Source organism: Caretta caretta, chromosome 7, assembly GCF_965140235.1.
Source record: "Caretta caretta isolate rCarCar2 chromosome 7, rCarCar1.hap1, whole genome shotgun sequence".
Classification (NCBI taxonomy): Eukaryota; Metazoa; Chordata; order Testudines; family Cheloniidae; genus Caretta; species Caretta caretta.
The window spans coordinates 18,026,219-18,041,105 of NC_134212.1; the positions used below are offsets into that span (position 1 = coordinate 18,026,219).

Sequence of the window (14,887 nt, forward strand, 5' to 3'; positions counted from 1 at the left end):
TGCCAGCCAGAGGGCAGCAAGCACTGTCTGGAACCAGGTGATGGGAACAGTAAGTTACAAGTCTTCACCTCTAGTGCTATAGCAACATTTTCACATGGCTAGTTTGCCTGAGGAATATTCCACCTTCATCCCAATCCAGGCTGGAAAATTCAGGATACACAAAGCTGTCAGAATCCTTTTCAAAAAAATGCTGACCGTCCTGAACAGTCTTCCATGCTTTTCCAGGACTCCATGATCTTCCTCAGCATGATCATCACCAGCCCAGCTTGATGGACTCCTTGATCTTTGTCTCTCAGCTCCCAGTGGACTTTTAACTTCCCATAGACACATAGCTGTATTGGACACCCACCCACCCCTTATTCTAAAAAACCTGAACCCTAAAGTCTGGTGTTAGGGATGGGGAGAGGAATTAAACATTGGCACAAACAGGTGGTGAAATTGACCCCTCACAAGATTATAGGAATTGCATCAGGATTTGAGTAACGTGGTTTTTCTGCTACTCGTGGGAGCATGTGCTGGTTTCTCAGGAAGAGCAATAATCTTTAATGGCTGAGAGTTTCAGCATTGATTTAAGTGGGAACAGAGTTAAAAATTCCACCGTAAAAATACATACAATTAAATAAACAATTCCACTTTGATGTGCCCACAGGCCCGATGTTCTTCACCTCCTCTCTGACTGCCAAGAACATTGCACACAACGTACAGGGTGCCTGAAAATGCTATTTATTCTTATCTGATACCTTCTATACAAGTATTATAACATCAGGCAAACTCTAGTTGGTATTTTAAAATAAAATAAATTTAATAAATATAGAAATATGTTATCTGTTACTGTGGGTTATATGTAGTAGCTCAGGGAAATCCTAACAAAGAAAATAAAAGAAGAGAGACGAGAATGCATCAATCATAAGTAGCATAACCTTGAATGTAAAAAAAGGCTTAAAAATATGTAACATTGTAATGGTGAATTATTACAGCAATAAACAAAAAATCCAAAACATCCTCAGGTGGAAATATTTTTCTGAAGGCCTGATCTTTCCATTGGCTCTAATGAGGCTGAATCAGGCTCTGAGCTGCTAATAGCATTGATGTGTATGTGAATTGTGTTCCTTATTCTCTCTCTCTTGGTGGGGTTTGTTTTCTTCTTTCATTTACTTCGTCTACACTGGAAATTTTAGGTGCATGCAGTTCTGTGGTAGCACTAGATAAAGCTGCAGAGTACACAGGACTCAGGAGTTATTACCACCCTGTCTTCTAACTGTACCGTGAGCCGGGCCAGATGACACAGTGATGAAAATACCCAGGTCCTGCCATGCTGTTTCTTCCTCTGATGCTGACCCCGCTGGCAGAGCATCCACAGGAAGTTACAGGTCTTAATATTGCCATTGTAAATGCAGCCATTGTTTGTTTCACACTGAAGAACTCTAGAAGCATTCCACTGCCATCATATGATGGTGCAGCCACAGCAGTACCTCTCTGGGTAGTCCAGTGCATACACCTTGTTTTCTAATCCATAAACATAGTATAGGTACGTCTTCCCTGCGTACAGATAATGAACTTCTGTGATGGGGATCAGCTCAATAGTCTGGCGCTGAGAAAAGAAAAAAAAGCATATGAAAAGCCTTAATTAAGTAAGGCTGATGCCTCACCTTTTGCCACATCTTGAGAGGAAGAAAGAAACGCCTGACATCTGATAGAGAGAGGTGCCTTCAGCTACCAAATCAGTTGTCAAATGCTCTCCCCCTTCTTCAACAAACTATCCTGTGTGTTTGGAGCTTTCGGCCTTGTGCACACTAGAACATTGGCAGGGAGTTTATAACCACTTTGTGACATGCTCGACTTGTTCACAAACAAGACACGGTTAATACTCAGTAATCCTGGGAGCTAACTGTGTGCCTAGGCCAGGCCAGCATGTAGTTGTCTTCCTGTAACCGTGTCATGACAGTGTTATTTTGCTGTGTAAATGTGACCCTTTCACTGTGTAAACAGGTTAGCCAGTCCTGTATTGTCACAGCTCTGTGTGTGGTAACACACCCCAGAAAACATTGCCTCATATATTGTTGGTACATCTCCCGTCGATACAATTTTCCCTCTCTGTCCCTGCAAGGCACTATGGGATAGCTACATAGTACAGCAGCTTTGTATGAGTAGATGTGTAAACAGTGGACATACGGTTTTCTGGTTAAAAGCCACGAGGGTACAAGTCATCTGTGCTTGCTGTAACCAGGGCAGATAAGCATGTCAATCATGACCTTGTTACAAAACTATTTGAGTACTTGTAGATAGATAAATCCTTAGCTTCCAGGAAAGTTTCAGATGAAAGGAAATTAAAGACATGTTTTTTGCTTCAGAAACTAGGTCTGCATCAAAGCCAGCAATCAGGGAGTTAATGCCTAAACTGGGTCCCACGCCCTGAAGGATACTGACAGAGCTAATTAGAACTCTTCATTGGTCAACCAGGGCCCAGGTGTGAGTTCCTTATTAACCTTCATTTATAAAGGGATCCCTCAGGTCAATAATCAGGAAGGCTGAGGGGGAGGATAGTAGCAAGGCCTGTAGTCTAAAAAAGTATAGTTAGTTTAGTTTTGGGTGAGAAGGGCTCTCTGTTTGAATTTCTGTGAAGGGTTTATCTATATAAAAGCTTTGATGGGTTCTTTTGGTTATCTAGGAGTTGGGGCTAGTATGTTTTAACAGGCCTGATGCACAAACAATTACTGTGAGTCATTTCCTCGTTTCGGGGGAGTGGGGGGTTGTTGATAGTGGTTGGCTTTTGTGTGGAGGGGAAGATTAGGGTAAAAGAGTACAGAAGTCTAATCTCCAGCCCACAGTGTGAATATCCTGAGACAGTCTCTCCTCAGGTCTCCCAGAAAAATGTCTGCGGAACTTTCCATGTGGGAAGAGTACTAAGACTTTTTTTAAAGTGAAGTATATAGACAAGCAGCAGCACGGTAAAAGCCACAGATTACAAGCTTTTAGACAATGAGATTGCCTAGAGAAGGCCATCCTTAAAGGCATAATTTGGTCCATTAAATTACAGTTGCAGATTCTTTTCAGCCTCCATTCCATGTAGCCCCATCCCCCTGCTCCCAAATAAAGATTGTTAGGAGCATGTCTACCTTGGCAATGTGAAGAAAGCAGCTAAACTTTTTAAACCTTCACTTTTAGTCTACCTACCCTTGTTCTTTCTATAAAATATTCTACAGAAAACACTAAAGAATCAGCCATTACTACACAGTTGTCCTAGATAGTGCCTATTCTGAATGAGGGAGAAGATCAGCCTTTTGGCTAAAATAAACTGAAATGTTTTACTATGTGGCATGTCTCTTATTGGAATAGGTTTTCCCCTTGCAGGGAGGAGAGGCTTTAGGGTTCAATAGGTCTTGACCCTTTCTAATGAGAATCAAACCCTGGAAAAGTTTGGATCCATGGCTCTTTCAATAATGTGCCAAATCAAGATCGCCAACCCAGGATCCCCTGAATCTTGGCTCTAAATCTGAACCTTCCCAAAAATTGTTGCTCAGGCTCTCTCTAACTTACAGTGCTCCTACAGCGTAAAGAAAATTAGATGGGTGGTTTCAAAATACACAGTAAACTTGTGTAAAAAAGAGACCATATTGTAATCTACCTGCTTTTCACTTATATACAGTTTACACACTATCTGGTTATAGTTCTCTGTTTGATTTAGTTTGTCTGTAATCCATTTCCAACTGGTTCCTATTTCATCTGTTTCTTTTCTCAGCCAAAAATACCAGTACTATATGAAGTTTTGCAGATGCCCAGGGAGCTAGAGACATTTTTTACAAAGGGAATAAGGATTATTCCTGTTATTCTTCCAACCCAACATTTAATGGAGCTTTTAGACTTGTTTCTTCCTTATCCTCCATTATGTAGATTCAATTTTACTATAGTGAACTTGCACTATGTACACTTAAAGTTTATGCCTATGATACCTGAGTGGCATATGAACACACACTTCTTTGGTAATCTTTTTCTGTAGTGACTGACCGTTTATTAATAAAACTAATTCAATAGGTGTCTTTTTATATGGGAAGCTCACAGTGACCCCTTTATATTCAGAGAAGGACATCCTTCTACATATTATACAATATTTATCTCACCATCCTGCCCTTAGTGGCAGATTTTCTTTTCTCATATATTTTTATAAAAGAAAGAAGCAGGATGGGCTAATGGCTAGTGCATTAGCCTGGAACTCAGGAGACTTGGGTTAAATTCTGTGCTCTGCTACAGACTTCCTGTGTGACCTTGGGCAAGTAACTGAGTCTCCCTGTGCCTCAGTTTCCCCATCTGTACAATGAGGATAATACCACTGCCCTACAGGGATGTTACAACGATAAACCCATTAAAGATTGTGAGGTGTTCAGACACTATGGAGATGAGGCCTATATAAGTACCCAAGATAGCCACAAGATCATCCTTCTGAGTTAAGGTGCTGGGCTAAGGGACTCAGGGGATTTGGCTTCACATCCTGGCTCTGCCACAGCCTTCCTTTGTGACCTTAGTAAGTCACGGAATCTGTGCCTCAGTTCCCTGACATGGAGATAATACTTCCTTTCTCTTGTCTGGGCTATATAGACTAAGTCAGAGGTGTTTACAGGCTCCGTACCCTCATGGTTTAGAAGGAGGAAGCATGTCTCAATAGCACTGTTCTCTTTTTCTCTTACCCAAAAGACACAAGGGCTCTCCGGGCTTCCAGTTATGTGGATGGGGAGGATGCAAACAAGGGACATGCTGCATACACGGTATTCTATTTCCCAACCCTACATACAACCCAGCATCATACTTACCACAGTGCAACCCAGCAGAGTTCTTGTGAAGTTTAATGCTGACCTTGTTAGCATTAATCCACCCACCTTTCCCTCTTTGCATTTTTTTGGAGGGTGGATTCTTGGTGTACTGGCCTGTGGATAGCCCCTTGTAGCATGAAGAAGCACACAGGGACTGGGGGCAGAAAGAGAGAACTGCCATAAATTCCATGCCACTCTCTTCCCCTAATGGAAGAATTCTTAGGAAACTTGCAAAATTCCTGTACCCTGTACAGGGCCTCAAGAATATGTTTGGGTACATTTCACTTCTGCTGGAACTCAAGAAGATTGTGAATCAGAAACAAACCATCTTCTAGGAGTCTGGTGCCTTCTATGGCAGAAAGTGTCACCAATGCAGATTGATTGTGTCCCCTCCAAATGCTGGCCTCACAAAACATTTCCACAGTAGTTCAAAGACAATGACAGCAAATGCTTGGTGTTCCTCTTCAAGGATCAGCATCTTCCTGGGAGGGTAGCATGTCAGTGAAGAAGCAGCATTGAGAAAGGTAAAGACTAGCCCATCAATTGTCTTTGGAGCATATAGAAATATGGGTCTAAGGATGAGTTGTCGCAAAGAGAGGAAGAGGTTTAGGAGACAGTGTGGTCCAGTGGCTAGAACAGGGACCTGGGACTCCTGGATTCTATTCATGGCTCAGTCAGTAACTGTGTGACTGTCTTTCGGAGAGTCTCTGGGGCGTCATGGTACCAAACCTCATCCGACGCAGCGCCTGGTAGGACACCCGTTGTACCACAGCTGAGATAAGCACTGTAGATACTTCAGCTGCTAAGACTCTGTCACTAATGGGTTCCTTGTTGCACCCCAATGCCTTCAATGCCACACTCTTTCCAGGGCCAAAGACACCCTGACTCTGTCCCACACTCTGCCCAGTTGCATCTTCTGATGGCCCTATCACTCCCTCATACTCCAGTAGGAGTGAAAGAGCAGACAAAGAATCACCATAAGCAGATTTGCCATGCTAGCCCCTGCTGACTCATCCCAACTAGCTGCATGGCCTTGGACAGTTCACTTAACAATTCTGTGCATCAGTTTGCACATCTGTGAAATGGGTATAGTAATCCCAACCCACTCACACCATGTAAAACATTTTGAGTCTCTGTGCAGAAAGCTGAAGATAAATCACACGTGCCAATTAGAGAGTTACCTGGAACAAAATCCTGTTTGGGGGACATTTTAGCAAATGTGTTTCAACAGCTAGAAATAACTAATCAAGTGCAAATATTTCGATGAGGGACCATGCCAGAAAAAGGTCTGCACAGGAAGCTAACACCTAGGTTAAATGACTGTTCGCTGTTCTGTAGTGTTTTGAAAGCAAGCATTCAGTCAAACCATTTGTCTACATAATTCTCTTTCTTTAGTCCCATTCAGCCTTGCAAAGGTGTACAGGTCCACTGGTAGCATTTATTATGAAGAGACACTGCCATCCAGTGCTGAAGCAAAGCTAATGCAGCTGGGATCTCGTTTAGTATAAACTAAAAAGGCAGAGGAGAAATGCAGTAGCTGTGGTAGATTAAGTAATAATCTCCTGCTCTCATTATGTAATGATCCTCAGTTGCCCACCCTGAGGTGTTACAAGTACACAGAAGGTCAGTGTTCTAAACACAACTAAATGAAGCAAGCGAAAGCTGCCAGACTGTAGTCACGCTGAGCCTATGGAACGTTTATGGGCACAATATTTACCTCCATCATATGGCCGACTTCATAAAAAGCTGGAATGCCAGCAGCCAAGCAAATATGCAGTAAGAGGTGTTTCTCCTCTTTTCTTCCAAAAGATGCTGATTATTAAGTGGTAGAACTTTAGCCAAGAGCAAGTGGAGGGTGCAAAGAATTAAGTAGTGAGGAACGGTCTGGCAGGACGCAGCTCAGACCTAAGTAAACAACACATGGTCTGGGAGATTTGGCACTGGAAGAGCTTCTCGACACCTGCTTTCCCAGGCAACTAGAGGAGGCATTTGGATGGTGTGTCCCAACCTAGTGAACAAACTGCTTTTGATAGTGAGAATTATTACCTGGAATTAATTTGGAAAGCAGAGCTTGCCAAAGAGCTGATTTTAGATTGACAGACCATATGGAAAATCAAACCATTTCCCTGTTAGCTTATTTTGGTCCCTTAATTTACTTTTCTTTTTTAAGGTGGCATTTTTCTCTTTCCCGAGGGAAAAGGCAGTATGTACCAGCTATAATTTAGCATTTGCAACCTAATGAAGGCAATAGATGTGACTTGATGGAACATAATGGTTATGCAAAATTAGCTGCTAGGATATTAACCCGGGAGAATAAAGAATTTATTGGCAGTGACTTTGTTTGGAAAGGGGGAAAGAAGTTTCTCTTGTCTTTAGAGAAAAGTGCCATTATTTCCCCTGGGATTTAATTCTGATTTTTAAAGATATCAGGCTTTACATCTGCTCAAAAATAATATTGCTCTTAAATGACTAACCTAGTAATTAAAATCTAACATCCTCCCCCAACATCACTGGTTTTAATCAATTGCATGAATAAATCTAATGAAATAAAAACAATCCAAAATTATCAGGAGTGACCAGTGGTTTTGGCTGCCCAACTTTTGATGCTTTAGGACTAGATTGCGCCGGTTTCTGACTCTGAGTTGGGGAGGGACACAAAGAGCCTTCCCTCATCATCGACTCAGAGGCCAAGGGCAATTGTGCCGCCCCTGCTCTCAGGGAAGTACAGGGCCATCTCCCCCTGCATAGTCCCAGGGATTTAAATTGCTCCAAATAGGGCAGAGACTTGGCACCACCTGCTCTGTCTTTCCTCTCTCCCCACCCTCCCATCCCTACATGCAGACACTGGCCTGCAGAGCTAGTTGGCCATGAAGAGTGAAGCAATGAGATGGTGCAGTGTGTCCCTTCCCCTAGGTGCCGGAGAGGGATAATATCTCAGGCCCCCCTTGGAGTAGCCTAGCTTCCTGCCACCCGACAATAAATTAATGTATTTTAGGGCTAGCAAGGACCATCATGATCATCTAATCTGACTTTCTGCATAACAGGTGATAAACCCTCACCCAGCAATTCCTGCATCAAACCCATAACTTGTTTGGCTATAGCATATCTTTTAGAAAGAGATCCAGTCTTGATTTAAAGACTTGGAGTGTTGGAGAATTCATCCCTAGGTAAATTGTTCCATTGGTTAATTTTTCTAATTATTAAAGATGCATACCTTATTTCTTGTCTAAATTTGTCCAGCTTCTCTTCCAGCCACTGGATCTCATTGTGCCTTTTTCTGCTGGATTAAAGAGCCATCTACTGTCAGAAATCTCTTTGCCGGGTGGATACTTGTAGACCATGCTCAAGTCACTTCTTAATCTTCTCTTGGAGAAACTAAATAAATTGAGCTTCTTAAGTCCCTCACTGTAAGGCATGTTTTCCAGATCTCAGATCATTCTTGTAGCACTTTTCTGAACCCTTTTCAATTTTTTAGCTTCCTTTTTGAAGTGTGACACCAGAATTTGACAGTGTATTCTGGTAATGGGCTGGCTAATGCCAAGTAAAGAGGTAATACCACCTACCTGCTTGATTGTCCCCAGCTTGTACATCCAAGGATCACATTTTCCCTCTTAGTTACAGCATCACACTGGGAACTTATGTTCAACTGGTTATGTACCATTACCCTAAGTCCTTTTCGGTCTCTGCATTTCAGGATACAGACTCCAATCTTGTAAGTGTGACCTACAATATGGGCTACTGGCTAAGAACCTGATCCTTTGACTCCCATTGCTGTCAGGGCATGTTGGGTCAGCCACTAAATTCCACAACCTTGCCTTGCATGAGTAAGAATCAGATCTCCACACCTTCTACCCTTGGTCCTACTATCTGGCTTCCCTGCTTACCTGCTGTAGAATGCGTGATGATGTGGTGAATGCTGCATTATGCTCCATGATGGCTCTCTGTGAAGCTAGGGAGATCTGTGGTATAGGGAAATCAATGATGGGATACACCTGAAATTAAGAAAAAAAAAGGGAATAAAAACCCAACCTGCGTGGCACAAACTATCTGGTTTGCCATCCTGTCAACCCATGCAAGGAGCCAGCTACAGCACAATGAAAACCTATTGAATGTCCTTAAATAGTGAAATTGTGGATACAGATTTATATCCATTTTACCATAACATTACAGACCTCAAAATGTAATTGTGGCTGGAAAACTGACTGTGTAAAGATGGCATCTTCCGACTTAGAAGCTAACACTCTTCTCATGCAGTACCACAGCAGCTGAGATCAGCTGATGTTCTCTAATTGAGAAGCCCCAGATTCCAGTGCCAAGGTGGTAATTCCATAGAAAGGATTTCCATTATGGAATTCACTTGTCTTGTTCCAACAGAATCCCACCAGTCTTCTGAATTTTGAAGGCTTGTTGCAAAGCCTCGTTCTCTCACCATGGCTTTCTCAGTGTGTGTTGATGATTTATGGAAGAAGTACTGCTTCTGTGCATTGGGAAGGATCACTGTCCTGGTCAATCAGCCAAATGAAAATCTGAATGGATTCTTTTCCAGAATGATTTGTTCATGTCCCTTGAGCTTTGGAGAGACACATTTAAAAAAAAAAATCTATCTAGGTCATGAACATAACTGTTTCCTAGACACCTGTGAGTGATGTATGCTTAAGACTTCAGAGCAATACAGCTCTGGGATAGTGAACTGGATTCTATTCTGCCTCACACACCCCTGAACTAAATTCTGATTGCAGGATCTTTACTACTGACATGACAGGCTTAGTTAAACCGTAAGTATTCTGGGGCAGGGACTCTGCTCAGTTACGTGTTTGAACTGTGCCTAGCACAATGGAGCCCTGGGGGATGGCTGACACAATACAAATAAATAATATAAAGAATTCAGCTAATTTACAGTTGGTTAGTGGTTTGCGGAGCTGGTAGTTATTTTAACTCAAGTCCACCCTGCACTAAAGCTGACTTGTGGTAAAGTGGAAGAAAGTCCAGAAATGGGTGTGAGGTAAGAACAATCACTAATTTCCTCCAGCCCTAAGATTTACTCACCAGAATATTTTCATCTTTAAATACATTCTCTCCATTGACTTTACTGAGCAGCTCTCCTGGAAAGTTCAGCTGGTGCTCAGAAACAAATTCAAACACTTTGTTCTTCCTGGGAGAGAAAAAGCATCATACACTAAACTATTTCTAAACGCTTGAGTAAGGCTCTAACGCTTCCCGATTTGAGGACAATATTCCCTCTTGGCAACTTTTTTGCTTTTCTGCAACAACCTCATTTCTTAACAACCTCAAATGCTTTTATGGCATGGATGACTCTTGCATTAAAAGATCCTGAAACTAGAACTTCATGGTTAACAGGCTACCTTACAGTTTTCAAGAGGACTTATAAACCTATTATTTTACTATTGCAGGTTCAGCTGTATATCCTCCATCAGAAGCCATGGTTTCTATTATAATTAATTATTTTGCGCTATGGCTTACAAGATAAAGGCTTGGTTACTAAATAAGAAAGACTTCAAAAGAAGTTACACAATGCTATTGGATATACTGTAGATCAGTGGTGGGCAACCTGCAGGCGGCCATGCCTGCGGACGGTCAATGTAAACAGACTGTCTCGCGGCCCACCAGTGGATTAACCTGACAGGCCGTGTGCAGCCCGTGAGCCACGGGTTTCCCCACCACTGTATCTGGATCTCTTTACACGTGGAGCTAGGGGTGAGATTCCCAGCTTGCAGAGACATACTTTTGCTAGCTCTCATCAAACTATCACATTAAGAATAGTAGTGTGGCTGGGTAGCATAGGCAACAGCGAGCAGCCGGCTAGCCGTGCCAAGTGCAAACCCGCCTGAACCCCCCGGGTACATACATGGGCACAGCTAGCCCAAGCTGCCACTCGCTGTTGCTCATGAGACCCCAGGCTACACTATTATTTTTAGCTCACTAGCTCAGCAAGAGCTAGCACAAGTATGTCTGCGTGAGCTGGGAATCATATCCCCAGCTCCAAGAGTAGGCATACCTATATCTCATGTGTATACAATATTGTAACATACCTTATTAGATCATTCCATTGCCTGAAGGACTTCATGTGTTGAGGATTTAGTGATTAGAAAACAAAGCTTCCCAGCTCAGGGTCACTGTCCTTTTCTTTAGCAGTCTGGTGTGCATTTCATAAAAACTATCAGCACCACTTGGTGGCAATTCCCGATTTAAAGGATGAACAGACGTGAATTTTTGAGAAGCAAAGTTCTTAAACCGGTGGCGCTTGGGCATCCATTAGAAAGTATTTTGGGATGTGGGTCAACAGGCAATGTGTGACTTTTAAAGTGGAACAAAAGCTCACAACCTGAGACGATGTTAGACCCTTCTGTTACCTCTGGCTCCAAAGCTACCAAATTAAAAGCGTTAATGCTGAAGCCACAACAGAGGGAACCAGCCTTTTACTGTAGCATAAACCCTGGTAAGTGGGATTCAGCTGCTAGACTCAGATGTCATGACGGGCACTGAACCACTCAAACAACAAGTGTTAATAGCAGAGTGCTAATGTCATCCATTCTGCTCTGGCTGCCAACCTACCATTAACTCAGACTCGATCATTCATTTCACTCTCTGCACAAAAGAGATGCTTCCAACTGTGAGATGCATCTGATTACAGGCAAGAAAGCTGGTCTTTTGGTTCAACTCCAGAGTTCCATTTCTGACTCTGCCACAGACTTCCTTTCTGACCTTGGGTAAGTCACTTATCTCTCTGGACCCAATCCATCTCCCACAAAAATCAATGGAAAGACTCCCACTGACTTCAATGAGAGTTGGAGCTGGGCCTGTGCACCTCAGTTCCCTATCTATAGAATGGTAATAAATAAATAAATCTTTTTATCTGCATCTAGCTCTTATTACCTATCTTGCATAATGGGGCCCCAATCTTGGCTGGAACCTCAAGGTGTTGCTGTACTACATATAATAACTACAACATTCTACCCACCCTACTTACCAGGTTATTATCAGCTGTATGAAATGTAAGAGCTTTTTCTCTCCCTGGCATGTCGTACAGGTTTTGTTGCCCCGCCCAGAACAGGTGCTGCACCTTCTAAAGGCAAAAATAAAGGTTTGTTTCAATAGCAGTTAAATGGTTCAAGTTAAACATTTGAGAAATCTGGAGACTCAGGCCCTACAATGTTTTCAATGTTGTTTGGTTTTGTCAAGGTTCCTTCCGCACTCTGAACTCTAGGGTACAGATGTGGGAACCTGCATGAAAGACCCCCTAAGCTTATTCTTACCAAGCTTAGTTTAAAAGCTGCCACCACTAAAGTGTTACACAAAGAACAGGGGAAGTGCCCTCTTGGAAATGTCTCCCCTCAAAAAATATTCCCTCCCCAAGCACTACACCTCCTTTCCTGGGGAAGGCTTGATAAAAATCCTCACCAATTTGCATAGGTGAACACAGACCCAAACCCTTGGCTCTTAAGAACAATGAAAAAACAATCAGGTTCTTAAAAGATCATTTTAATTAAAGTAAAAGAATCATCTCTGTAAGATCAGGATGGTAAATACCTTACAGGGTAATCAGATTCAAAACAGAGACTGTCTCTAGGAAAAACCTTAAGTTACAAAAAAGACACAAAAACAGGAATACACATCCCATTCAGCACAACTTATTTTATCAGCCATTTAAACAAAACAGAACCTAACACATATCTAATTAGATTGCTGACTAACTCTTTACAGGAGTTCTGACCTGCATTCCTGCTCTGGTCCCCATAAAAACATCCCACAGACAGAGAGGACCCTTTGTTTTTCCCCCACCTCCAGCTTTAAAAGTATCTTGTCTCCTCATTGGTCATTTTGGTCAGGTGCCAGCGAGGTTATCTTAGCTTCTTAACCCTTTACAGATGAAAGGGGTTTTCCTCTGCCCAGGAGGGATTTAAAGGTGTTTACCCTTCCCTTTATATTTATGACAGGTTTGTTTCTTTTTTGAGCCCATCTCTGTAAGGCAGTAAAGAGGTTAACAAAATTATATGCAGTGAGTATACTTCTTTCATTTCTCTGTGATGCAAGGGATTTGCATTTATTGTATAAACTGAATGACTAATACCACCACAAAGACTTTGTTTGTAAATGTGGAATTAGTCAAAGAAATTATTTGTGCATCTAATTAAGGATAATAACAGTTTCCCTAAACAATTGTAGAAGGCTGAGTGTCCCTTTCCAGACACTGATATCTCTGCCTCTAACAGATGCAGGAGGCATATGCTCATGCATGGTACATTTTGATTGCCTCAACACAACTCAGATTAGCAGCAGTTAATAACTGATTAATTGAAGCTCTTCAAGCCTTCGTTAGCCTCAGTGGATTCATGCTTTCTAATTATTGCCATGATTATCCACAATACCATCTCTCAGAGTAGCAGCCGTGTTAGTCTGTATCCGCAAAAAGAACAGGAGAACTTGTGGCACCTTAGAGACTAACAAATTTATTTGAACATAAGCTTTCGTGAGCTACAACTGAAGTGAGCTGTACCTCATGAAAGCTTATACTCAAATAAATGTGTTAGTCTCTAAGGTGCCACAATACCATCTCTGTTCTTTTAAACCTAATGGAGCCAAATAAGCAAAACAGTTTAGCACAGGGGCTTTTTTGGTATGTCACTTAAAGATCATTTTTAAACGTGTTAAGTTTGGTATTTAGAAAGGCAATAGAGCAATAATTCTCCAAGCTGCATTAGCTCTAAACACTCTTAAACCCAAACAGTGCTCTGTAGAAATGTAAGCCCTGAAGCAAAGCCCACTGAAGACAATGAGACTCTTTCCAATAGCTTCAGTTGACTTTTGGATCAGTGCCACAAGGCTATTAGAGTTGCTTGGGTCCATTCTCTCTTCCTTGTTTTAAACATTCATACTGTGTCTGGAAAAAGCTGTAGGGGCCAACTCTAATGACTTTACCAGAAATCTCACGGTATTTGGTGTCTCCATGTCTTCCAGGTATGAGAATCTTAGGTTTCTTCTTTCTGGTTTGTTTTGTTCTTTTAAAGTAACTTTCTCTGGTTGCAGACTAAAGGCTCAAAAACCAGAAAATGAACAAACAGAATGCCAAATGTATTATTTTAAAAAAAAATCATGATTTTTAAGTCTGCTCCATGATTTTTGGGGTGTGACTCCTGATCTCTGAACATTTGAGGTTGGCGGTATTATATAGGTATAAGCATATTGTCATAAATTATCAGTTTAAAATTCTGGGGAGGAAAAAAGGGTTTTCTAACAAATTAATATTTTTAAAGAGATCTTCATCCTGGTGACATAGAAGACTGTAAAGCTTGGAGAATGAAGTCATTTAGGCACCAGCCCTACACTGAAGAGCGCAGGTGGAATCTACTGACTTCAGGGAAACTGGTCATGTAGATTACTGTGCTGAATAGAGCCTTTCATAAGATTCCTGACATTGCCCCTCTAATGTGCCTCAACCATGGCCAAAAATATCCTGAGCCAGTTCCTCAGCTGGTGAAAATTATCCCAGCTAAGGATCATAGAATCATAGAAGATATGGGTTGGAAGAGACCTCAGGAGGTCATCTAGTCCAACCCCAACTAAATCATCCCAGCCAGGGCTTTGTCAAGCCAGGCCTTAAAAACCTCGAAGGATGGAAATTCCACCACCTTTCTAGGTAACCCATTCCAGTGCTTCACCACCCTTCTAGTGAAATAGTTTTTTCCAGATATACAACCTAGACCTTCCCCACTGCATCTTGAGACCATTGCTCCTTGTTCTGTCATCTGCCACTACTGAGAACAGCTTAACTCCATCCTCTTTGGAACCCCCCTGTAGGTAGTTGAAGACTGCTATCAAATCCCCCCTCACTCTTCTCTTCTGCAGACTAAATAAGCCCAGTTCCCTCAGCCTCTCCTCATAAGTCATGTGCCCCAGCCCCTAATCATTTTCACTGCCCTCCGCTGGACTCTCTCCAGTTTGTCCACGTCCTTTCTGTAGTGGGGGGCCCAAAACTGGATGCAATACTCCATATATGGCCTCACCAGTTCCGAATAGAGGGGAATAATCACTTCCCTCGATCTGCTGGCAATGCTCCTACTAAT

General features: G+C 42.2%; 1 protein-coding gene across 3 annotated transcripts in view; it reads right to left on the bottom strand.

Annotated features, from left to right (window-relative positions):
* Positions 1-519: 519 nt before the first annotated feature.
* SSUH2 (ssu-2 homolog) overlaps positions 520-14,887 on the bottom strand; it is a 33,239-nt gene continuing 18,871 nt past the window's right edge. For all 3 annotated transcript variants that reach the window (XM_048859051.2, XM_048859052.2, XM_048859054.2), the window contains 4 exons: positions 11,794-11,889; positions 9,852-9,957; positions 8,690-8,797; positions 520-1,591 (listed from right to left, as the gene is read on the bottom strand). In XM_048859051.2, coding sequence (XP_048715008.2) covers positions 1,445-1,591; positions 8,690-8,797; positions 9,852-9,957; positions 11,794-11,889 — 457 coding nt within the window. In that variant the 3' untranslated portion in view covers positions 520-1,444. The remainder of the gene's footprint in view (positions 1,592-8,689; positions 8,798-9,851; positions 9,958-11,793; positions 11,890-14,887) is intronic.